The 17,447-nt window shown below is 64.6% G+C and overlaps 2 protein-coding genes across 3 annotated transcripts; one reads left to right on the forward strand and one right to left on the reverse strand.

The window, feature by feature from the left end:
* The first annotated feature begins 207 nt into the window (after nucleotides 1-207).
* TNS4 (tensin 4) lies at nucleotides 208-10,434 on the forward strand. Of its 2 annotated transcripts, none has more exons than XM_052700257.1 (13): nucleotides 208-317; nucleotides 2,875-3,386; nucleotides 5,897-6,281; nucleotides 6,462-6,826; nucleotides 7,336-7,422; nucleotides 7,504-7,608; nucleotides 7,688-7,780; nucleotides 7,873-7,950; nucleotides 8,098-8,169; nucleotides 8,888-9,056; nucleotides 9,285-9,353; nucleotides 9,433-9,459; nucleotides 9,796-10,434. In XM_052700257.1, exons 2-13 carry the CDS (start codon nucleotides 2,981-2,983, stop codon nucleotides 9,923-9,925), a joined length of 1,986 nt encoding a protein of 661 aa, XP_052556217.1. In that variant the 5' UTR covers nucleotides 208-317; nucleotides 2,875-2,980; the 3' UTR covers nucleotides 9,926-10,434. The 2 variants fall into 2 exon arrangements, with proteins under 2 accessions (XP_052556217.1, XP_052556218.1); XM_052700258.1 differs by having other exon boundaries at nucleotides 6,465-6,826.
* A 778-nt stretch (nucleotides 10,435-11,212) lies between these two features.
* On the reverse strand, nucleotides 11,213-16,233 carry IGFBP4 (insulin like growth factor binding protein 4). The gene is made up of 4 exons (XM_052700281.1): nucleotides 15,870-16,233; nucleotides 12,605-12,759; nucleotides 12,369-12,503; nucleotides 11,213-12,237 (listed from the first exon to the last, which is right to left on the reverse strand). The coding sequence occupies exons 1-4, from the start codon at nucleotides 16,231-16,233 to the stop codon at nucleotides 12,109-12,111; spliced, it is 783 nt and encodes a 260-aa protein (XP_052556241.1). The 3' UTR covers nucleotides 11,213-12,108.
* Between the last annotated feature and the right edge of the window lie 1,214 nt (nucleotides 16,234-17,447).

Genomic DNA, 17,447 nt, shown 5'->3' on the forward strand with positions numbered 1-17,447 from the left:
GCCGGGTGCTGTATGGATACGTGTGTGCCTTAACCCCGCACAGCACGCAGGTCTGAGCGCTGGGGGCACAGCGCCGGCGGCTCCTGGGGTCACACGAGGCGATGCCTCGCGTGCTGCAGGACGAGCAGCGCCCGGCCCCGCCCGCCGTGCCAGAGGGCAGCGCAGCTCCCCTCCCTCCCTTCCTTCCCTTCTCTTCCCTCCCCTCCTTTCCCCTCCCCTCCCGCAGCACACCTGGCCCGGTGGGAGGGAGCGGCCCTATATCCCGGGCGCTCGGGGAGGGGCTGTGTCGGATCGGGGGCTGAAGGGCTGCAGTGCAGGTACCGTGCGGAGCCGCCTTCGGGGCACATCTCGGCGCTCTCTGTGCTTTTGTTTCAGTTCTTTCGGCTTTCCCTGCTGGCGTTGGTTGTGGTTACGTTGTTTTTCTTCCGTCCCTTCCCTCCCTCCTGCTCAGCACGGCGCTATTCGCTGCCCGGCGGTGCTCGTGGGGTGGGGGAAGGCGATCGCTGTGCGTTGGGGCCGCGCAGCTCCTCGGCCGTGAGTTCCCAGCGCCGTCGCAGTGCTGTTGTGATGCTGCTGCCCGGCGATCCGGACAGTATTTGTGTGGGAGCTGTGCGAGTGGCTGCGGGCTGCAACCCCCCATGCAGGCAGTGGGTGTGAGGAAGGCAGTGCTGTGATGTGGGGGGCTGTGAGGAGGTCCTCATCCTGTCCTGGGGTCCTGTCCCCACATGGGGGCATCGGTGCGATCCCTATAGGGTGTGTGGTGGGATTGTGGGCACAGTGATATGCTTAAAGTTCTTCTGGGTCCCCTGCAGAGCTCCCTCCCTGCCCCTTCCCTTAGCACCCCCAAATTGTGGGGGGACAGCCCCCAGCGCTGCAGCTTTTGGTGAAATAAGGGTTTGTGACACAGCCTGCCAGGGAGACCTGCCTGCAGGCTGCAGGAATCTGGGCAGCAAGAGGAATCTGGGCTGCAGCTCCAGAGAAGGTCTCATGTTCCCGTAACTCATCGCAAGCATTCCTGGGATTAGCCAACACCATCTATTTCTGGACAGACCTCCTCTGGAGGTGCAGCCCCACCATGGGGAGATAAAGGATCCTGGAGGGGAGGAGAGGGTCCTCAGAGGGAAAGGGGGGAGCAACTGGAGCAGTGATTCCACTCTGCAACCACTCCACCTCCCAGAAACGCATGATGCTGTTTGCTGCTGAGGTTCCAATAGCTCTCACTGGGGTGCACTGCCCCTCCTTGGGCACCCACTGCCCCTGGTCCCAGTGCAGCCCCCTGCAGCTGCAGGGCTGTGCAGCTCTGTGTCTGCAGGCCAAGCACTGTGACCGTGGCAGCTGTGTTGCTCAGGTCAGCAGCACGCCCTGCTCGTCGGAGCAATCACCGAGCAGCCCCACGGTCATTAAGCTGGGTGTGCTGAGCTCTGTAGGTCAGACAGTCTCAAGGCTCTTCCTTGTTGACAGCATCCCAGGTTCGTATTTTGGGGACAACCCCCCCAGGCCTGGAAGCTGACGTGCTGCGTTGGTCCCCGCTCTGCGTCCCAGCTCAGATGTCTGTCCCAAGGTCCCACATCAGGACGCTCAGGAGGCCACTGTCCCACACACGTGGGGCTCCGTGTGGCTGCTGCTCTGCGGTGCCTGCAGGCCATGCTCTGCCCACGTGCGGGCGGTATCGCTTCATTTCCTCCAGCAGAAGCCTTGTTCCTCCTCTGGTGCTTTCACGCAGACCCAGAGCGGTGCTGGGCCACGCGTAGGGCGTTCCGGAGCCCCGGGAAGTGCTGTGGGCAGCTCTGGCAGCCGCAGGGCCTGGGGTGAGGCCGTGCTTCCATCATGGGAGGGCAGGAGATGCTTGCGGCTGAACGTCAGCAGCATCCGGCACGGGGACAGCGAGGGGCTCAGCGCCGCTGGCTCGTGCGTGCTGCACGTTACTGCTGTACCTACTGAAATTAAACCCAGCTGCGCCATGCGGGCGCTGACCGAGGCAGGCAGCTCCGCTCCCCGCGGGGGAATCCGATTTTCGCTCGGCTGGGCTCGCGGTTCTGACCTGGGATGACTTTTCCTTTCTATTCAGCAAACGCTCCCTCCCGGCCTGCGCTGCTGGGCGGGTGGGGGTGGGGATGGGGGTCCGCTCAGCCCGCGCGGCTGGGGCAGAGGAGCCCTCAGGTGCCGCCGGGCATCGCTCGGCACCGCGGCCGCAATGAGTCACTGCCGCCAGACGTGACGGAACGGAGCGCGGCCCCCGCCCACGGAGCGCCGTGTCTGCTCCCTAATCCTCTGACTCCAGCGTTAATCAGCCGGAGATAGGCGAGCTAATTAGTCAGGCGTTCGGGCCTGGTGCAAGAAAGGGCAAATATTTTGGGAGGTGCATTGCGGTGTTTGCGTTTCGCGCTGCTCCGAGGGATGCGAGGCAGCCCTGAGCTCCTGGCCGTGACGTCCTCCGGGTCCCCCCAGCGGTGGCGGCGCTGCCCGAGAGCTGAGCTGCCCCTGAGCTCTGGGATGCTGCACCTCCGCTGCTGTGACGGGGCAGGACAGTTTTCCTTGGCCTGAGGTGCACGAGCGAGGTTCCCCATTGCATTTGCTGGCAGCCACTGTTGCTGTCGGTGCCTGGTGCAGCCGCTGGGAGCGGGGATTTCCCCGACCCAGGAGCCACTACTGCATTTCACTCGTTACAAGAAAATGAGCACTAATGCAGCTTCTCATGCTGCCAAATCCTGGGCTGCACAGCGGTTGTCCCTGCCCTCACCCAGCCATGCAGTGAAGGTGGTGCAGAGCAGGACAGGCCCTTTCCTGCACCGCCTTGTGCTCTCGCAGTTTCTGCTACAGCTGGCCCCTGCCCGCAGCACGCCTCGTGTAACACTGCTCTCCTGCATTCCTCAGATTCCTCTTCTGCTGGGGCTGTGGGCCGAGGAGGAGCCCCGGCTCTGTGGGGCCGACGCGGGAGCAGCAGCAGCGGGAGGAGGAGGAGGAGGGTCGGTGCTCAGCCATGTCCCAGGTCATCCACAGCCACGTGCTGCGCGTGGGGCAGAGTGTGTGCGTCCCGTCCCAGGAGGGCACCCCGCGCCTGCCCGCCCCGTGCTCCTACTACTCGACGGACGCCTGGGCTGAGCCTGGTGCTGTGCGCTGCGCCGCAGCCCCGCTGCCCACCCGGGGGCTGCAGGGGGGCCACCCCGCACCGCAGGAGCCGTCCCTGCGCCAGGAGGACGTGGGCACGGAGCCCAGCGCCCACCTCGGGTCGCCCATCTTGGACATCTCCATAGAGAACCTCAACAGGATGATCCTGGAGCTCGACCCCAGCTTCCAGCCGCTCTCCTGCCAGCCGAGGAAGGCGGCTGTGCCTGCTGCTCGGGGGGACGCTGCTGGCACCCCGCAGCACGACGTGGAGGCAGCAGGTGGGCAGGGGCTGTGGGCTCCCACCTCGGGCTGAGGATGAGGATGGTGTGGGTGCAGCCATGTCGTCAGTGGGACCTGTGTCACGTCGGTGTGTGATGGGAAGGAGGAGGGGCTGGGTGCCCACTCACCCCCAGAATGTCACACCTCTCATACTCAGTGGGACCCCAGAGCAGCCTTTAATCCAGGCTAATATTTGCTCCCCTATGTTTGGAGAAGGAATTTCCCATGAGGAACAGGATGTGTCACTCTCTGAAAGCTCCTGGCCCATGTTGCTGGCAGCAGTGAGTGCAGATGGGCAGTGACACACCTCACCCCACAGAGCCCCATCCCTGCAGGAGGGCTGTGGGGCCGTTCATGGGTCACCGTTCACCCACAGAACATTGGAACCTGGAGCCGGATTTCCAAAGCCCTGGGCTAAGGTGCTGCTCATTGCACAGCCACCCCTTGCTGATGTTCCAGCGTTTGGTCAGGGAAATTCTATTTCCAGGGCTGCGTGCTCCTCCAGCAGCATACCCCATCCCTGCAGCACAGAGCAGAACACACGGCCCAGTCCTGCTCCCATGCTGGAGTGCTCCATGCCAGCAGTTCTGCAGTGCATCATTCCCCCTCTGGTGCTGTGCTGCTCCCAACCCCAGGGCTCTGCCCACATCTGTGCAGTGCTGGTGCCCTGTGCAGTGAGGAGGCTGTGATGCTGTGCAGGGAGGTGTGCTGCTGTGGGAGCACCCAGCTGAGAGCAGCCAGGCTGCACAGTGCCCAGCTGCAACCTTAGGCACTAGAATGCCATGGGCATCTGCTTGCAGCGCTCCTTTCAGAGATAACATCCCACCCTTCGGGCCTAAGGATGTGGGGAGACCAGTTCTCCCTGGCTCCTTTTGGGAACTCGTGTGTGTGCTGTGGGGTTGGGAGAGGATGAGGGGTTTGTGCTGAGCCCCAGCTGGGCAGCAAGGAGCTGGGAATGGGCGCGCAGGGTGCGGCATGTGGGCACAGCACGGGGTTTGGGCGTTCCCCATGCGGCTGCGCCTCGTGCTGCACTAATGGGAGGGGTGGCCTTGCAGATAAGGGCTGTGGCAAAGTGCACGTTGGGCCCTTTTCTCCTCGTGCTGCTACTTTGGGCAGTGAGGTGGGCAGCAGTTCCTGCCCATGGCCCCCAGCAGGCAGCATGCTGCTGGACTGGGAGAGCTGGCACTGCATGTGGGCCGAGCAGCTGGCAGTCCGACCCTGTGCTTGGTGGGAAAAGCCTCACTTTGGCTTCCATTTTGTCCTAGCAGCTCTTTTTCAGTATAGGCTTCGTTGCTGCACTGCAGTGTGGGCAGCACCCACCCCTCGGGCTCCATCTCCTCCCCAGCCGACACGCAGCACCGCACCGACCCTGCGGCACTTTCCAAACCATTTACACACCCTCCTTTCTGCCCGAGGTGCCACTCAGCTCCTGCAAACCAGCCAGGGCTGGCAGGAGGCTGCCTGCACCCGGAGGCACGTGGGAGGGCTTTGCTCTTCTCTGATGGGAAACACAGTGTGGGTTTTGATCCTCTACGTGGCAGGAGTTTCCATCGCGCAGCGGCAATGGAACCGCCTGGGAGCAGGGCTGGGTTGCTGCTGGTGCTGGCAGGGAGCAGCCCTTCAGCCCACCCCGTGCTCCTGCTGCCGCTCCTTGGTGCTGAGCAGCGTGCCAAGAGCCCGAGCAAATATTTGAGGTTTAACCACACCTGATAAGCAGGAGCCTCAGTGGGAGGCACAGGGCTTCGCCAGCCCGGAACATGAAGTTGTTTCTTCAAAGGAGGGTATTTTTCCTTTTGAGGGACACACTGACGGTGCCCAGCCAGCAGTGTTTGTGTGCTGATGCTTTGAGCAGCCCAGTGCTCCCACTGCCCACACCACGTTGGGAATGCGGCCACGCTGCACGACGGCTCTCCTGTCTGCAGCGCACGGCTCAGAAGGGCCGAGCACGGTGCAGGCGCTGAGGACAAAGCTGGGCATGTTCAGAGCGGGGCGCCCGGAGCGGGGGGTGAAGCGCAGCCCCAACCCGCTGCCTGCTGCTGCAGGCTCTGCTGGCTCGGCCTGGAGTGCCGGCGTGTTCGGGGATGCAGAAGGAAACGTGGGTGGAAATCCAGCGCCTGCGGTGCGCAGCCCCTCCGCGGGGGGGTCGTGCCGCGCTGTTCATGGGACCCTGGGCTCAGGTGGCTGCTCCGTGCTGTGCGCCCCAACTGCAAAAGCAGAGCGAGCAAAGAGGCTGTGAGGTGCAGCCCCTCCCCATCGGGAAGCATCAGAGTGAGGGGGGACCATGCGGGCCGGGCCCCCCCAGCCTGACGTCACGTTGGATGGTTTTCCCTTGAGTCAGACACAAACACAGCAGCTGCCGCAGGGAGCACCCATGGCAGGTCCTGGCAGGCAGCGGGGGGGTCTGGCAGACGTGGCTGCATGTAACCCTCCTACAGCCGCCAGCACCGGGGGTTGGGGTTGGGGCCCAACAGGCGCTGGATTGTAACGGCTCTTCTCTTTCTGCTTCCAGACATTAAGTACATCGAGATGACACCGACCAGAGCCAAGTGCACCGAGGTGCTGCAGGGCTCCCCCAGCCCTTTCTCCAGGTCTCCCCAGAGCAGCCGCCTCCTGCCCCACGCAGCAACATCCAGAGGGCACTGCACCAACGGCAGTGTGGTGTTCTCCAGCCCTGCACGGCCCGACAGCCCCCGCTCGGCCCCCCCGGGCTGCTCCGTGTCCGAGAGCATCGCCGTGCCCCTTCCTCGAGCTGGGCAGAGCATCTCCCCCCGCACATCACCGGGTGCCGACCAGCTGCTGAAACCCATGCAGGCAGTGAGGGCGCAGCAGAGGGGCAGCGAGGTGTCCCTGCTCTCCATGAGCCCCGGCTCTGACACCAGTTATGTCTTTGGGAGGTGAGCGCAGCCCTGTGCCCCGCCTCAGGCAGGCGGTGGGGGTGGATGGGGTACCCCCAGCCCTTATCCATTAGGGTGGGAGTGATGGCAGTGGGGTGGGGTGGGCTGTGGGCAGATGCGTGCACCGTGCCCCAGCCCTGCAGCCCCTCCTGATGCCTCCCTCCTTCCCTCCTCCTGCAGCAGCACCCACTCACTCCACGCCAGTGACCCCGACGCCGCCTGCCCATCCCCCCCCGGCTCTGTGGGCAGCCCCCAGACATCATCACCTGGCACCAGGTCTCGTTCTGGAGAAGCTCTGTGCCCCCCGCACCCCCCTGCAGCCTCTCCTGTCCCACCCAGCCTCTCCCTGAAGGGCCAGGCCAGCAGCTGCCCACCCTCCATCCTCCCTGACGTCCCGGTGCTGCTGGTCAATGGGTGCTTGGAGCCAGGTGGGATACCCCTTCCCGGCCTGAGCACAGCCCCCCCAGCCCCTGTGCAGCCCAGCCCAGGGCTCAGCACCCTGAACAACGCGCTGTCAGCACCCACGCTCACCTGCGTCCCTGACAGTAAGTGCTCTGCTATAGGGCAGCTCTTCTTCTAGGGGGAATTCATCTGTGGGGGATGGACGCGAGGAATGCGGGGTCCATGCTGGAGCTGGGGGATCTTAGGGCATCCCCATGGCATGCAACTCCTTGCTTGGGGAGGTGGGGGGGACCAGCAATGCTCTGGTCCCACTGGAGGTGCAGATGCACTCATTGATGGCAGCTGAAAGCGAGGGCCGTAGTTCTGTCGGTTCACACTGGTGTGGGGCCTGGAGCTGGGAGAGGAGGATGGGGTTCCCGTTTGCTTTGGAGGACATTAAAGGTACCGAGGTCTGTGAGGTCCCTCATTCAGGGGCAGACAATGGGACCGTTGTGCTCCAGGGAGATCAGCAGAGGCAGCTCTCCAGACATGGGGGTTTAATTGGGATTCTCGTGGGAAAAGCAGGAGAGCTCTGCAGGTCAGCAGGAGGGAGCGATCCCCCGGCAGCTCCTCACAGAGGTTGGGGTCCCCAGCTCTGCTCACCCCCCTGCAGGTCCCCTCCGGGCTGAGCAGCCCACCTTGAAGTTCGTGATGGACACCTCCAAGTTCTGGTTCAAGCCCACCATGAGCAGGGACCGAGGTGAGGATGGGCGCCTGGGGCAGCCCTGTGCCTGGGGTGGGGAACCCCCTGCACCGGGCTGAGCCCCACTGTGCCCCACAGCCATCCAGCTGCTGCAGGACCAGGAGCCGGGCGCGTTCCTGGTGCGGGACAGCACGTCGTACCGCGGCTCCTTCGGGCTGGCCATGAAGGTTCCCGGCGCTCCAGGTGGGGGCCCGGCGGGGGGCACGGGGGTGTCACTGAGCCCAGCCTCACAGCGCTGACAGCCCCTCCGTGCCACCCAAAGGTGACGACAGCAGCGACCTCGTCCGGCATTTCCTCATCGAGTCCTCGGCCAAAGGGGTTCACCTGCGGGGCGCCAGCGAGGAGCTGTACTTCGGTAAGGATGCCACCCCAGCCCCCCTTCGTGCCCCTCCTCCCGCAATCCCCGGGGCACCGTGTGGGGCCGAGTGCTGATCTGCCCTGCTGCAGGGAGCCTGCCTGCCTTTGTGTACCAGCACTCCATCACCCCGCTGGCGCTGCCCTGCGCGCTGCGCATCCCTGCCCAAGGTAGGTGTGAGCGCAGTGCTCTGCAGCCCCCCTGTCCCAGCCCGTGCTGCGCTGCTCTGAGCGTCAGCAGGCGTTCGGCCCACGCCAAGCCGTGAGCACGGAGCAGCCCGACCCGCAGCGCTGCTGCTCCATCTGTGCCCCGCGCAGATCTCACGGATGGAGAGGACGGCCCCGACTGCGGCCCCGGCCCCACGCAGTCCCCGCTGAAGAGATCCGCAGGTGAGCGCAGGAGCGGTGCTGAGCTGTGGGTGTGCTGGAGAAGGCAGCTCTTGAGGTCCCGAGGCGGATGCTGACCCCAAAGTCCTCCGCTTTCACACCGCCTCCAGTTTTTAAGGCTCTCTCCCCATTGCCTTCATTCTGGGCACTGAAAGGGGGGGGTTCCCAGGGGAGGGATGGGGAGCAGGGGGTGTTTGGAGCCATCGCTGGGTTCCACCGAGGGCGCCAGTGGGGGTGGATGGGAGCTGCGGGTGGGAGCTGCGGGTGGGAGCGGGGCTGGGGCAGCGCTGGTGTCACAGTGCGGTCACTGCTGGAAATTCTGAACAACGAGTTGGCAAATGGAAAAGTTCAGCCTGACCAGGAACAGCACAGTCAGCCCCAAATGTCATGTCTTCAGCCAGCGCTAAGCTGTCAGCTGGCCTGGGGGGCTTCTGCTTTTCATTACTAGAAGTATGCAATAAACAGAAGGGGAGGAAAAGCCAGATCTGACATTTAGAAACCAAAAATTAAACATTTTGACTTTTAAAACAATGAGCACAAAGCATTTGAGTAAAGTGGAATGCACATTCGCAAAGAATTTCCACGTCCCCCAGCCTCTCATTGTCAGCAGAACTGAACCTGACCCAGGAGCACTGCTCCCATGTCTCAGGGATGCCGCAGGGATGCCGCAGGATGCTGTAGGGATGCAGGGGGCGCTGACCCCACTGTGCTGTTCCCGCAGAGTGCAATGCGCTGTACCTGGGCTCGGTGAGCACGGAGACGCTGGTGGGAGCCCCGGCTGTGCAGAAGGCCACGTCCTGCACCCTGGAGTTGGATCCGCTGCCCACACCCACCCTGGTCCGCCTGAGAGCGTCGGAGCAGGGCGTCACACTGACGGACGTGCAGAGGAGGTGGGGGCTCAGGGCAGGGCAGCTCTCAGCTTTGCGGTGCTCCATGCGTTCTGCAGCGCAGAGCTGCGTTGCGACATCCCTGTGCTCACAGCACCGCGCGGTGCTGCTCTCAGTGCAGCGGGTGGCGGTGGCCCAGCGGTGCTGGGATGCTATGGGGCCGTGCGTCGGTCTGAGATCCCAGAACCCCCGTGGTGCCTCCCACCCTGACGCTGTGCCCCCTCCCCACAGGGTGTTCTTCAGGCGGCACTACCCACTGAGTGCCGTCCGGTTCTGCGGGATGGACCCTGAGGGCAGGAAGTGAGTGTGGGGCGCAGGGGGGGCAGTGGGGCGAGAGCTGCTGTGCAGAGCTGACCCTGAAATGTTCCCCTTCCTTTAGGTGGCAGAAGTACTGCAAATCCTCCAGGTGAGAGCCCGACCCTGATGCAGAATCCTCGCTTGGAAACGGGGGTGGCTGAAGTGGGGATGGGTGGGGGCTCTGACCTGACAGCACAGGGGAGGTGAGGGGCTCAGCTCTGTGCCCCCAGATGGGACCCCGCCTGGCCCCTGCCCCCCCAGGCACAGGCAACAGCGCGGCTCTTCCTCTCCTTGTTGGAGGACGCAATGCTGCCAGAATGCTTCTCCCTTCCCAGCAAACGTGACTGGGGTGCGGGCCAAGGAGGGGATGGAGTGGGATCGGTGCCGGGGCCGTTTGGAGTGGGTCCCTCTGTAGCTCAGCGCCTCTCCCTCTCCTTTTCCAAAGAATCTTCGGGTTTGTGGCCAAAAGCCAGATGGATTCGGAGAACCTGTGCCACCTGTTTGCGGAGTACGACCCTGTGCAGCCAGCAGCACTTGTCATCGACCTCATCAGCAAGCTGCTGCCCGCCCCTTAGCGCCCGGCCGCTGCCACATGCTGGGATAGGACGGGTGTGCTGAGCCCCATCCCTGCAGCCACGGCGCTGTGCCCCCTCCCCATGGAGAGGGGGAGGTCTGGGGGGACTGTGGCAGTAGAGCAGCGTCACGGTGTCTGAAGTCAGTGGGCTGCGCTGGAAGGTCCCAGTCTCCTCTGCAAGCACCGGTGGTGGCAGAGCTGCCAGCACGGCACAGCTGTGCGCAACGCCTCTGAATTCTTCTGCCCTTTCTGCAAAGCCATGTCCCAGAGCACCGCGACCTCCTCACAGCGCCACAGGCTGAGAAATAAACGCTGACATTTTCACGACGGTGAAGCATTGGGATTTGGAAGGAACTGGGACGCATTTGGGCCGGAGCCCTGGCTGACGTCAATGTGCTCAGCCCCGCAGCACTGGGTCTGCGCAGACCCTCCTCCCCCCGCGCTGCTCTCATTTCGGACTCTGTGCCACGCGGCCCTCTGGGGGGGGTCAATAAATCAGCGCATTGTTTATCTCACTGCAGTGATTTAGCAACTGAAATGCAGCGCTCTGCTGCCCGCAGTGCTCAGCCCCGTCCTGCAGCACGCTGTCCGTCTGTCGGCCAGGAGCCACGAAGGAGGGCCGAGCTCCACTCGACCTGTTCTCATTAAGCAATGCCAGCCCAGGACCCGCACTGCACGACCCGCAGGCAGCGCTGCTGCAGCTCCTCGGGTTTATGGCAGCGCTGCCCTGAGCATCAGGGAGCAGAATCCAAACGCTTTGGCTCTGAGCGGCTCCGGGGGGAGCGCTGCTGGCGCCGCCCAGCCGGGCCCCCCCACCCAAACAGCTCCGGTTTGCAGAGCTCGCCAGCAAAGCGGGGGCTGATCTGCAGGGAGGGGTACAGCTGCTGCCTCCCTCCAGCCCGACCGGGAGCAGCTCCAGGCACCGCTGCCCGCAGTGGGAGTTCTGCGTTTGCTGAAATCCCTTTTCCAGGGAAGCGCTGCAGGAGGGGGGGAGTTCAGCCAAAACCACCCGGATTTAGGAAAAAACAAACAATTCTCTGAGCGATGCGCGCCTCCAACGCCGTCCTTCCTGGAAGCTCGCTGTGCCCGTCTGGCTCGGGGCATCCTGTGAAGCAGCCAGGACCTCAATCCGAGATGGGGACTGCACGGTGTCACCCCCAAAGGGGACACAGCACTGCCCAGAAGCACCCGCGCTTTGTGCTCTGAGCATTGGGGTGGGAGGTGCCCATTGGGCATCCCATCCCCATACAGCCCGAGTCACGAGGGAAAGGGAACACGGCCACTAAACGCAGCAACAGCTTTTTCTTTTCTTATTTTCTTTTAACAATACAAAGCTTCAAGTTTACTGTAAAAGGAAGGATGGTGCTACACAGAGCCTGAGCGATGGGGTCGTCCGATAGGGAACTACGATCGCATCAGTGCAGAAAAGAGACGGCAGGGTCACGGTGGGGTCACGGCAGGGTCATGGCGGGGTCACAGTGGGGTCACGGCGGGGAGGTGGGGGGCCTTATGCTGGTGCAGGGCAGTGTGTAACTGCAGCAGCACAGCAGGAGCGGCGGTGCGCAGCGCTGACCCTGCAGGACCCACCCCGCGCTCAGCCCCACACCTGCTGCCATTTCACACCCGCAGGACATGGAAACCCGTCCTGTTTGCACCCCATCTGAAGACGAGAGGGCAGCGACCGCGAGCCGGGCTCTGATGCCCTTGCTGCCCCACCCCGGGGTGAAGGTCCTTATTGCTCATTGCGACCCCCACCCCACGCACACAAAGGCAGGTGGCAGCTGGGGGTCCATCCCCTCCCATCCCCTCCCTGCCCACACCGGGGGGCTGAGGCACTTCTTGTGCTGCGCGCTCAGGGGGGCGCAGGGAAGGCACTGCGGCGGGGGGCTGCAGGCAGGGAGGGGCGCAGCGCTGCTTTCTCCTTTATGCATCTCCACCGAAACAGCCTGAAAGCAGCCCTGCTGACACCCAGCAGTGTCCGTCTGTCCGGGGTCTGTGCGGGACAGGGATGCCACCAGCGGCTGCTGGGTGGCGGTCACAGCACTGGGGCGGCACGGTGCTGCACCGTGGGCAGAGCAGAGCAGTGATGGGGGGCACGCTGGGGTCCACGGGCGCCAGGAGCTGCTCGGCAGATGTGTCCCCTCTCCTCCATGGCCCCGGCGGGCGGCCCGGCCGCGCTCACGCTCACATGCTGTCTGCTGGCTGGTGGCAATCCAAGTCCCCCTTCAGCTCCAGGAAGCCCGGCAGCTTCACCCCCGTCTTGCGGTCCACGCACCAGCACTTGCCCCGCTGCCCGTCCAGCGCCGGGTGACACTGAAGGGAGGCACAGCTTCAGAGAGCGTCCATGGAGCCATGACAAGCCCAGGAGCTTCTGCAGCTCCCACTGAAACCCAGTGCCCCCCACATCCCCCAGCCCTGCAGAGTGCAGCCCCCACCCTGCCCACCTGCTTGGGGTGAAAGTTGCCATTGCGGTCGCAGTTGGGGATGGGGATGACGTAGAGATCCTCGTGTGTCCGTGTCTGTGAGGCCGCCAGTCGCTCCAGTGCACGGTGCAGCTCGCTCTGACACGAGCCCTGGGCCTGCAGAGAGGGGGGAGCCGAGCTCTCAGTGGGGCACCGTGCATCCCCCCACCCTGCCCCGCTGCCAGCCCCCCTCCTGCCCTGGTGCCCCCAGTGCTCACAATGGGCCGGGTCTCCTCGCGGTGATGTGGGCTCCCGCTGCTGCGCATCTTATTGCCGTTGTTGACGCGCTTCGCCTGCTGCTTCTGCAGGCACTTGCGGTCGTGGATGCTGCAGGGGCTGAAGCTGTTATTGGGGTGCTCGATCTCCTCCTTCTCTGCAAGGACACAGCAGGGATCAGCGCTACAAGGCAGCCCCCAGTGCTCCCCCCACGCAACGCCCTGTCCCTGGCACAGCATTGGTCTGAGACCCCTTACAGCACAGGGAAAGGTTCTCAGGAGCTCTTACTGCTCATTCACAGTTTGTTTCCACGTGGCTGTTATTGCAGGGTTGTAATTCACGCCTGGAACACTGCACAGCACTGGGGTGCACCCTGCCAGCCCTGTGCAGCCAATGGGCACCGGGGGGGGGTGCTGACCCCAGGACACGCAGAACAACAGCCGACCCCTGGAGCCCCCAAAACTGCAGCAGGACCGGGGCTGCGGGGCCCCACCAGGTTCTGCTCGGGGTGCACAGCCCCAGCCCCCCACTCCCTTTCCGGGACATGAAAGCAAGAATTCCAGGAATAGGACAGTCCACCTCCTGCTGGCCGGCCGGGGGGGGCGGCGCTTGGCATCCCCGCCTGCGCCCACACGGAGCCAAACTGCAATCCCAGATGTTGGCAGCTGGGAGGGAACGTCATAAGACCGGGGCTGCTCAGACTCCATTGGGCTGCAGGTCCCCCTGCCTCCAGGCCCAGCGATGCCTTTGGGCCACGCACCACTCCTCCTGCTGCATGGAGGGGCCCGATGCTGCGGTATCAGCGCCTGGAGGAGGGCTGGGCACTGTGTACCTGATGGCAGCTCCTGGCTGCAGTGGGTCACTGAGCAGCTCCCAGTGTCCTGGGTAAAGTTCACAGCCCACCTGGCTGGCAAACCCTTCTCCATCACTGTAATATTTGCTTTTTGTTTAAACTGTCCTTTTTTTTCCAGGAAGCGGCTCATGCCCTTGACATTTGAAACACAAACTTGACACCCACTGAGGAGAGACTCCAGGACCCCTGGCAGCCCCTTTCACCGTATCACATCCCCACGGCGATGTGTCACATCCCTGAGGCACTGTGCTGCAGCCACTGGGACTCACTTGGGGACGCTGCTCCTCAGGGACGCCTGGCACTGATGGGGCCACCACAGCAAAGTCCCAGTGCAGCTCCCATGGAGGGGACACAGGGCACAGAGTGGCACTGCTCCGCACCATAGCCCGGCACAGGACCAGAACCCCCCGCTCCCAACCCAGCCCCCCTCCCCCCTCCAGCCGCTGTCAGAGTCAAATCTCTCAGTTAAATAAAACCAGATGCCAGTAACATTTTCCTGAGGTCCCCAGGAGCGCGGTGCCTCCGGGCAGCACGGCGGCGCTCCGTCGGCACCGGCACCGCGCTCCCCACCGCGGCCCCCGGCTCCAGGCCCCCTCCCCACTGCAGGATGGCTGCGGTTCAGGGCGAGCTCCCACCCGGCCGAGGAGCCTCTCGCCTTCCTGCCGCTGGCAGCGCTCCTGCACCGAGCTGGGCAGCAGAACTCCTTCAAGTGGAGCACAAAGATCTGGGAAAAGCAAATTCCTCAGAGCCAGGAAGGAGACCTGGAGCTCGCGCTGCACCGGCCCTGCACCACCAGCAGCACGAGGGCTGCACAGAGAGCAGCACGGGGAGGAAACCCCACGGCTGGGTTTGGGGTGCTGCCTCGGGAGCTCAGGGGTTTCTGCCTGGCCCGAGGACAGGAGCAGACATAAGCAAGGCATTCAGCGTCGCCTTCAATTAGCGGGAGCCACAAATGAGGTTTGTCACATGCTGGGCGTGTGATTCACAGCACTGCGCTCCAGCAGGAGGAGAGCCCCGAGGCAGCGAGCGGAGCCCCGGATGGCGCCTGCAGGACGGGGGCAGCAGCGCCGGCTGCACTCTGAGCCTGGGGTCAGCTCAGGGACCCCATCCACGCCCCGACAGCCCCGGTGACACCGCCGGGACAGGGCAAGAGCAGGTGCTGGCAGCGTCCAGTCACTTTTTCCCAGACATAACTATTAACCCATCATTAAGCCACTCGTGGTGCGTGCTGCGGGACGTCCTCAGCTCTCCCCAGACGCCACCCGCAGGTCCTGGATGCCCGATGCAGCGGCCCTGGGGCACACAGCAGGGCTCAGGCAGCACCATGGGGCAGTGCCGTGCCAGGGAGGTAGCAGGGCAGCGCCCCGTGCTGCCCCATAGGGTGCCCCAGGCGCAGGGCTCGTGGCCGCCCACTGTCCCCTCCTGCCACCTGCGGCTCTGCTGGCCAGGCACATGATCCCAGGGCCACCCACAGCCCCAGCACAGCCAAACAGGCGCAGGAAACAAAGGAAAAAAGCTGCAACTCCATTTCCTAAAGACTCTGGGAAAAAAATGCTGCGTTACACGGGGCAAAGCCAAAACCAACAGGGTTTGGCAGCCCGGTGCAGCCGTGGGCCAGGGAGTGCAGAAAGCTCCTGCAGGATGTGGGCTGGGGACAGACGGGCAGCGCAGGGGACCCCCGGCAGCACTGTGCCAAGTGCTCACAGCCAACGTCTGTCCTGGGAGGGGGGGGTCAGGGGGCACCTCACACATTTGGCACGGGTGATGGGACACAGCAGGGAGATGGGACATCCCCTGTCCTGGGAGCCCCAGGTGACACTGCACAGGAACCCTGGCAGAGGGCCACCCCCTACCCCGATGACGGGAACATGGGGCAGCAGGGCAGAGCCCACAGCAGCAGGGCTGCAGCCCCAGGGCTCCCGTGCCCCCACTGCCCCACCTGCATGCAGAGCTGTGGCCACGGCCCCACGCTGACCTGTCTGTGAGGGAAGCAGGTGCCCTGCAGCCTCTTTACTGTTTTCTCCCAACCGTGCCAGCAGCATCCCTGGGAGCGGAGCACCGGCGTCACCAGTGCACAACAGGAGCTGCTCTGTCAGCTCTGCACTGTCGGACCCTGCCCGGCCCCAGAGCTGTGCCAGGATGCACAGATGTGACCCTGTGACACTGCCACGCTGCAAGCGGGTGGGGGCTGTTGGCAGGTGCTCCTCTCGCACCCAACGGCAGCACTGCCATGCCGGGAGCAGGTGAGGACGGCACAGAGGCGACCCATGAGAATCCATGCAGCCCAGCCCTGCTCCAAGCACCTTCAAGCTGCCCATCCAACTGCAACCCCCGCCAAGCCCCCCACTCTGCTCTCCCCAACCGACCACGGGCGGCACAAATCCCCGCCAACTTCATCCCGCCCCCCGCCCTACCTGGCGGCTGCAGGCTCTCCTGGATGGCCTCGACGTCGGCCAGGTCGGTGCAGACGCCCTGCCCGTGCATGAGGGTGTGCAGCGGTCGGGGCACCCCGCGAGGCGGATAGCAGCGCAGCCCGGCCCCGCAGCGCGCCGTGTACACCCCGCAGGCGGTGCCCCGGCCGAGCGCGCAGGTCGCGCAGCAGCCGCAGCCCGGTTCCCGCACCAGCTCGGAGCAGCCCTGCGGGGTCTTGCAGCGGGCCAGCCGCTCCTCCGAGCACGGCGGGCACTGGATCGCCTCCTCCCCGCCGCCGCCGCCCCCCGGCCCCGGCCCCGCCGCCGCCGCCGCCGCCAGCAGCAGCAGCACGGCGGCCCCGCACATGGCGGCCCCGCGCCGCTCCGCTCGGCGTCGGGCTGGCGGCGGGCGCGGGGCGGCGGCGGCGGCCGCTTTATGCGGCCCGGATGGCCACACCTCCCGCAGCCACCAGGGCCACCGGCGGAGCCGCCCCCGTCACCGCCGGGCTCCGGCAGCGGGCACCGGGAGAGCTCCGCCGCCCCGACCTCCTCGGTGCCGCCCGGGCGTCCCCATCCCGCAGCCCACGGCTCTGCACGACCCCCGCCGCACCACCCCGTGCTGCCCCGCAACCGTCGCGAAGCCGGAGTGCTGCCCGGCACTGAGCCACTGGGACGGAACGGAACGGACTGGGATAACGGGGATGGGGTAGGGTGGGAAGGGATGGACTGGAATGGAGTGGGGTGAATGGGGATGGACTGGGATGGGATAGATTGGGATTGACTGGGGTGGGATGGGATGGAATAAATAAACTGGGACGAGATTGGGGTGAATTGGGATGAATTGGGATGGACTGAGACGGGATGGATTCGGATGTGATGGGATGGACTGAGATGAACCAGGATGCATAGGGATAACTAGGATGGACTGGGATGAAATGGACTGGGACAGATTGGGATGGAGTAGAATGCGGTGGGATAGACTGGGATAGGCTGGGAGGCTGCACCGTGCAGGACAGCGGCTGAAGCCCAGGTCCGAGCACGGGCCGGGCTGCCCCGACCCCCAGCGCCCCGTAGCGCCCAAAGCTGCGAACTGCGGAGCGTTGGCGGGGGGGGGGGAAGGGGGGTAAGGGCTGCGGTGCGGTGCGGTGCGGGGAGCACAGGGAGCCACAGCGTGCGGGGCTGCAGCCTTCAGCCCGGGGGCAGGGAACCACAGAACACAGAACCACAGAACCACAGAACCACAGACCATCCCGAGCTGGGAGGGACCCACAGGGACCACTGAGTCCAACCCTGGCTCCACACAGCAGCACCCAAACCAGACCCATGTCTGCGAGTGGTGTCCCAACACTGTGAGCTCAGGCAGCCGTGTTCCCCACCCAACCTGGAAGGTGCAGAACCTTTTCCTGACACCCAACCCAGCTCCAGCTCCAAGCACATGGGCTGAGCACAGCAAGCCAGGCATGAGCACGTCTCATGGGGCCCCATTCACCCCCCACAGACCTTGAGGAGCAGTGGGAGCTGTGACAGTGTGCCACCAGCTCAGAGGCACCAAACATCAGCGCCATTTATTTCATTTGCCCT

This window comes from Tympanuchus pallidicinctus, unplaced genomic scaffold, assembly GCF_026119805.1.
Source record: "Tympanuchus pallidicinctus isolate F22 unplaced genomic scaffold, pur_lepc_1.0 scaffold39, whole genome shotgun sequence".
In the NCBI taxonomy this organism is placed as follows: domain Eukaryota; kingdom Metazoa; phylum Chordata; class Aves; order Galliformes; family Phasianidae; genus Tympanuchus; species Tympanuchus pallidicinctus.

Coding starts and splice junctions, on each gene's coding strand:
- TNS4 (XM_052700257.1), top strand. CDS start 2,981: ATGTCCCAGGTCATCCACAGCCACGTGCTGCGCGTGGGGCAGAGTGTG. Junction 7,609..7,687: donor GAAGGTTCCCGGCGCTCCAG/GTGGGGGCCCGG, acceptor TGCCACCCAAAG/GTGACGACAGCAGCGACCTC. Junction 7,951..8,097: donor GCTGCGCATCCCTGCCCAAG/GTAGGTGTGAGC, acceptor TGCCCCGCGCAG/ATCTCACGGATGGAGAGGAC.
- IGFBP4 (XM_052700281.1), bottom strand. CDS start 16,233: ATGTGCGGGGCCGCCGTGCTGCTGCTGCTGGCGGCGGCGGCGGCGGCG. Junction 12,760..15,869: donor GGAGAGCCTGCAGCCGCCAG/GTAGGGCGGGGG, acceptor GTGTCCTTGCAG/AGAAGGAGGAGATCGAGCAC. Junction 12,504..12,604: donor GCGAGGAGACCCGGCCCATT/GTGAGCACTGGG, acceptor CCCTCTCTGCAG/GCCCAGGGCTCGTGTCAGAG.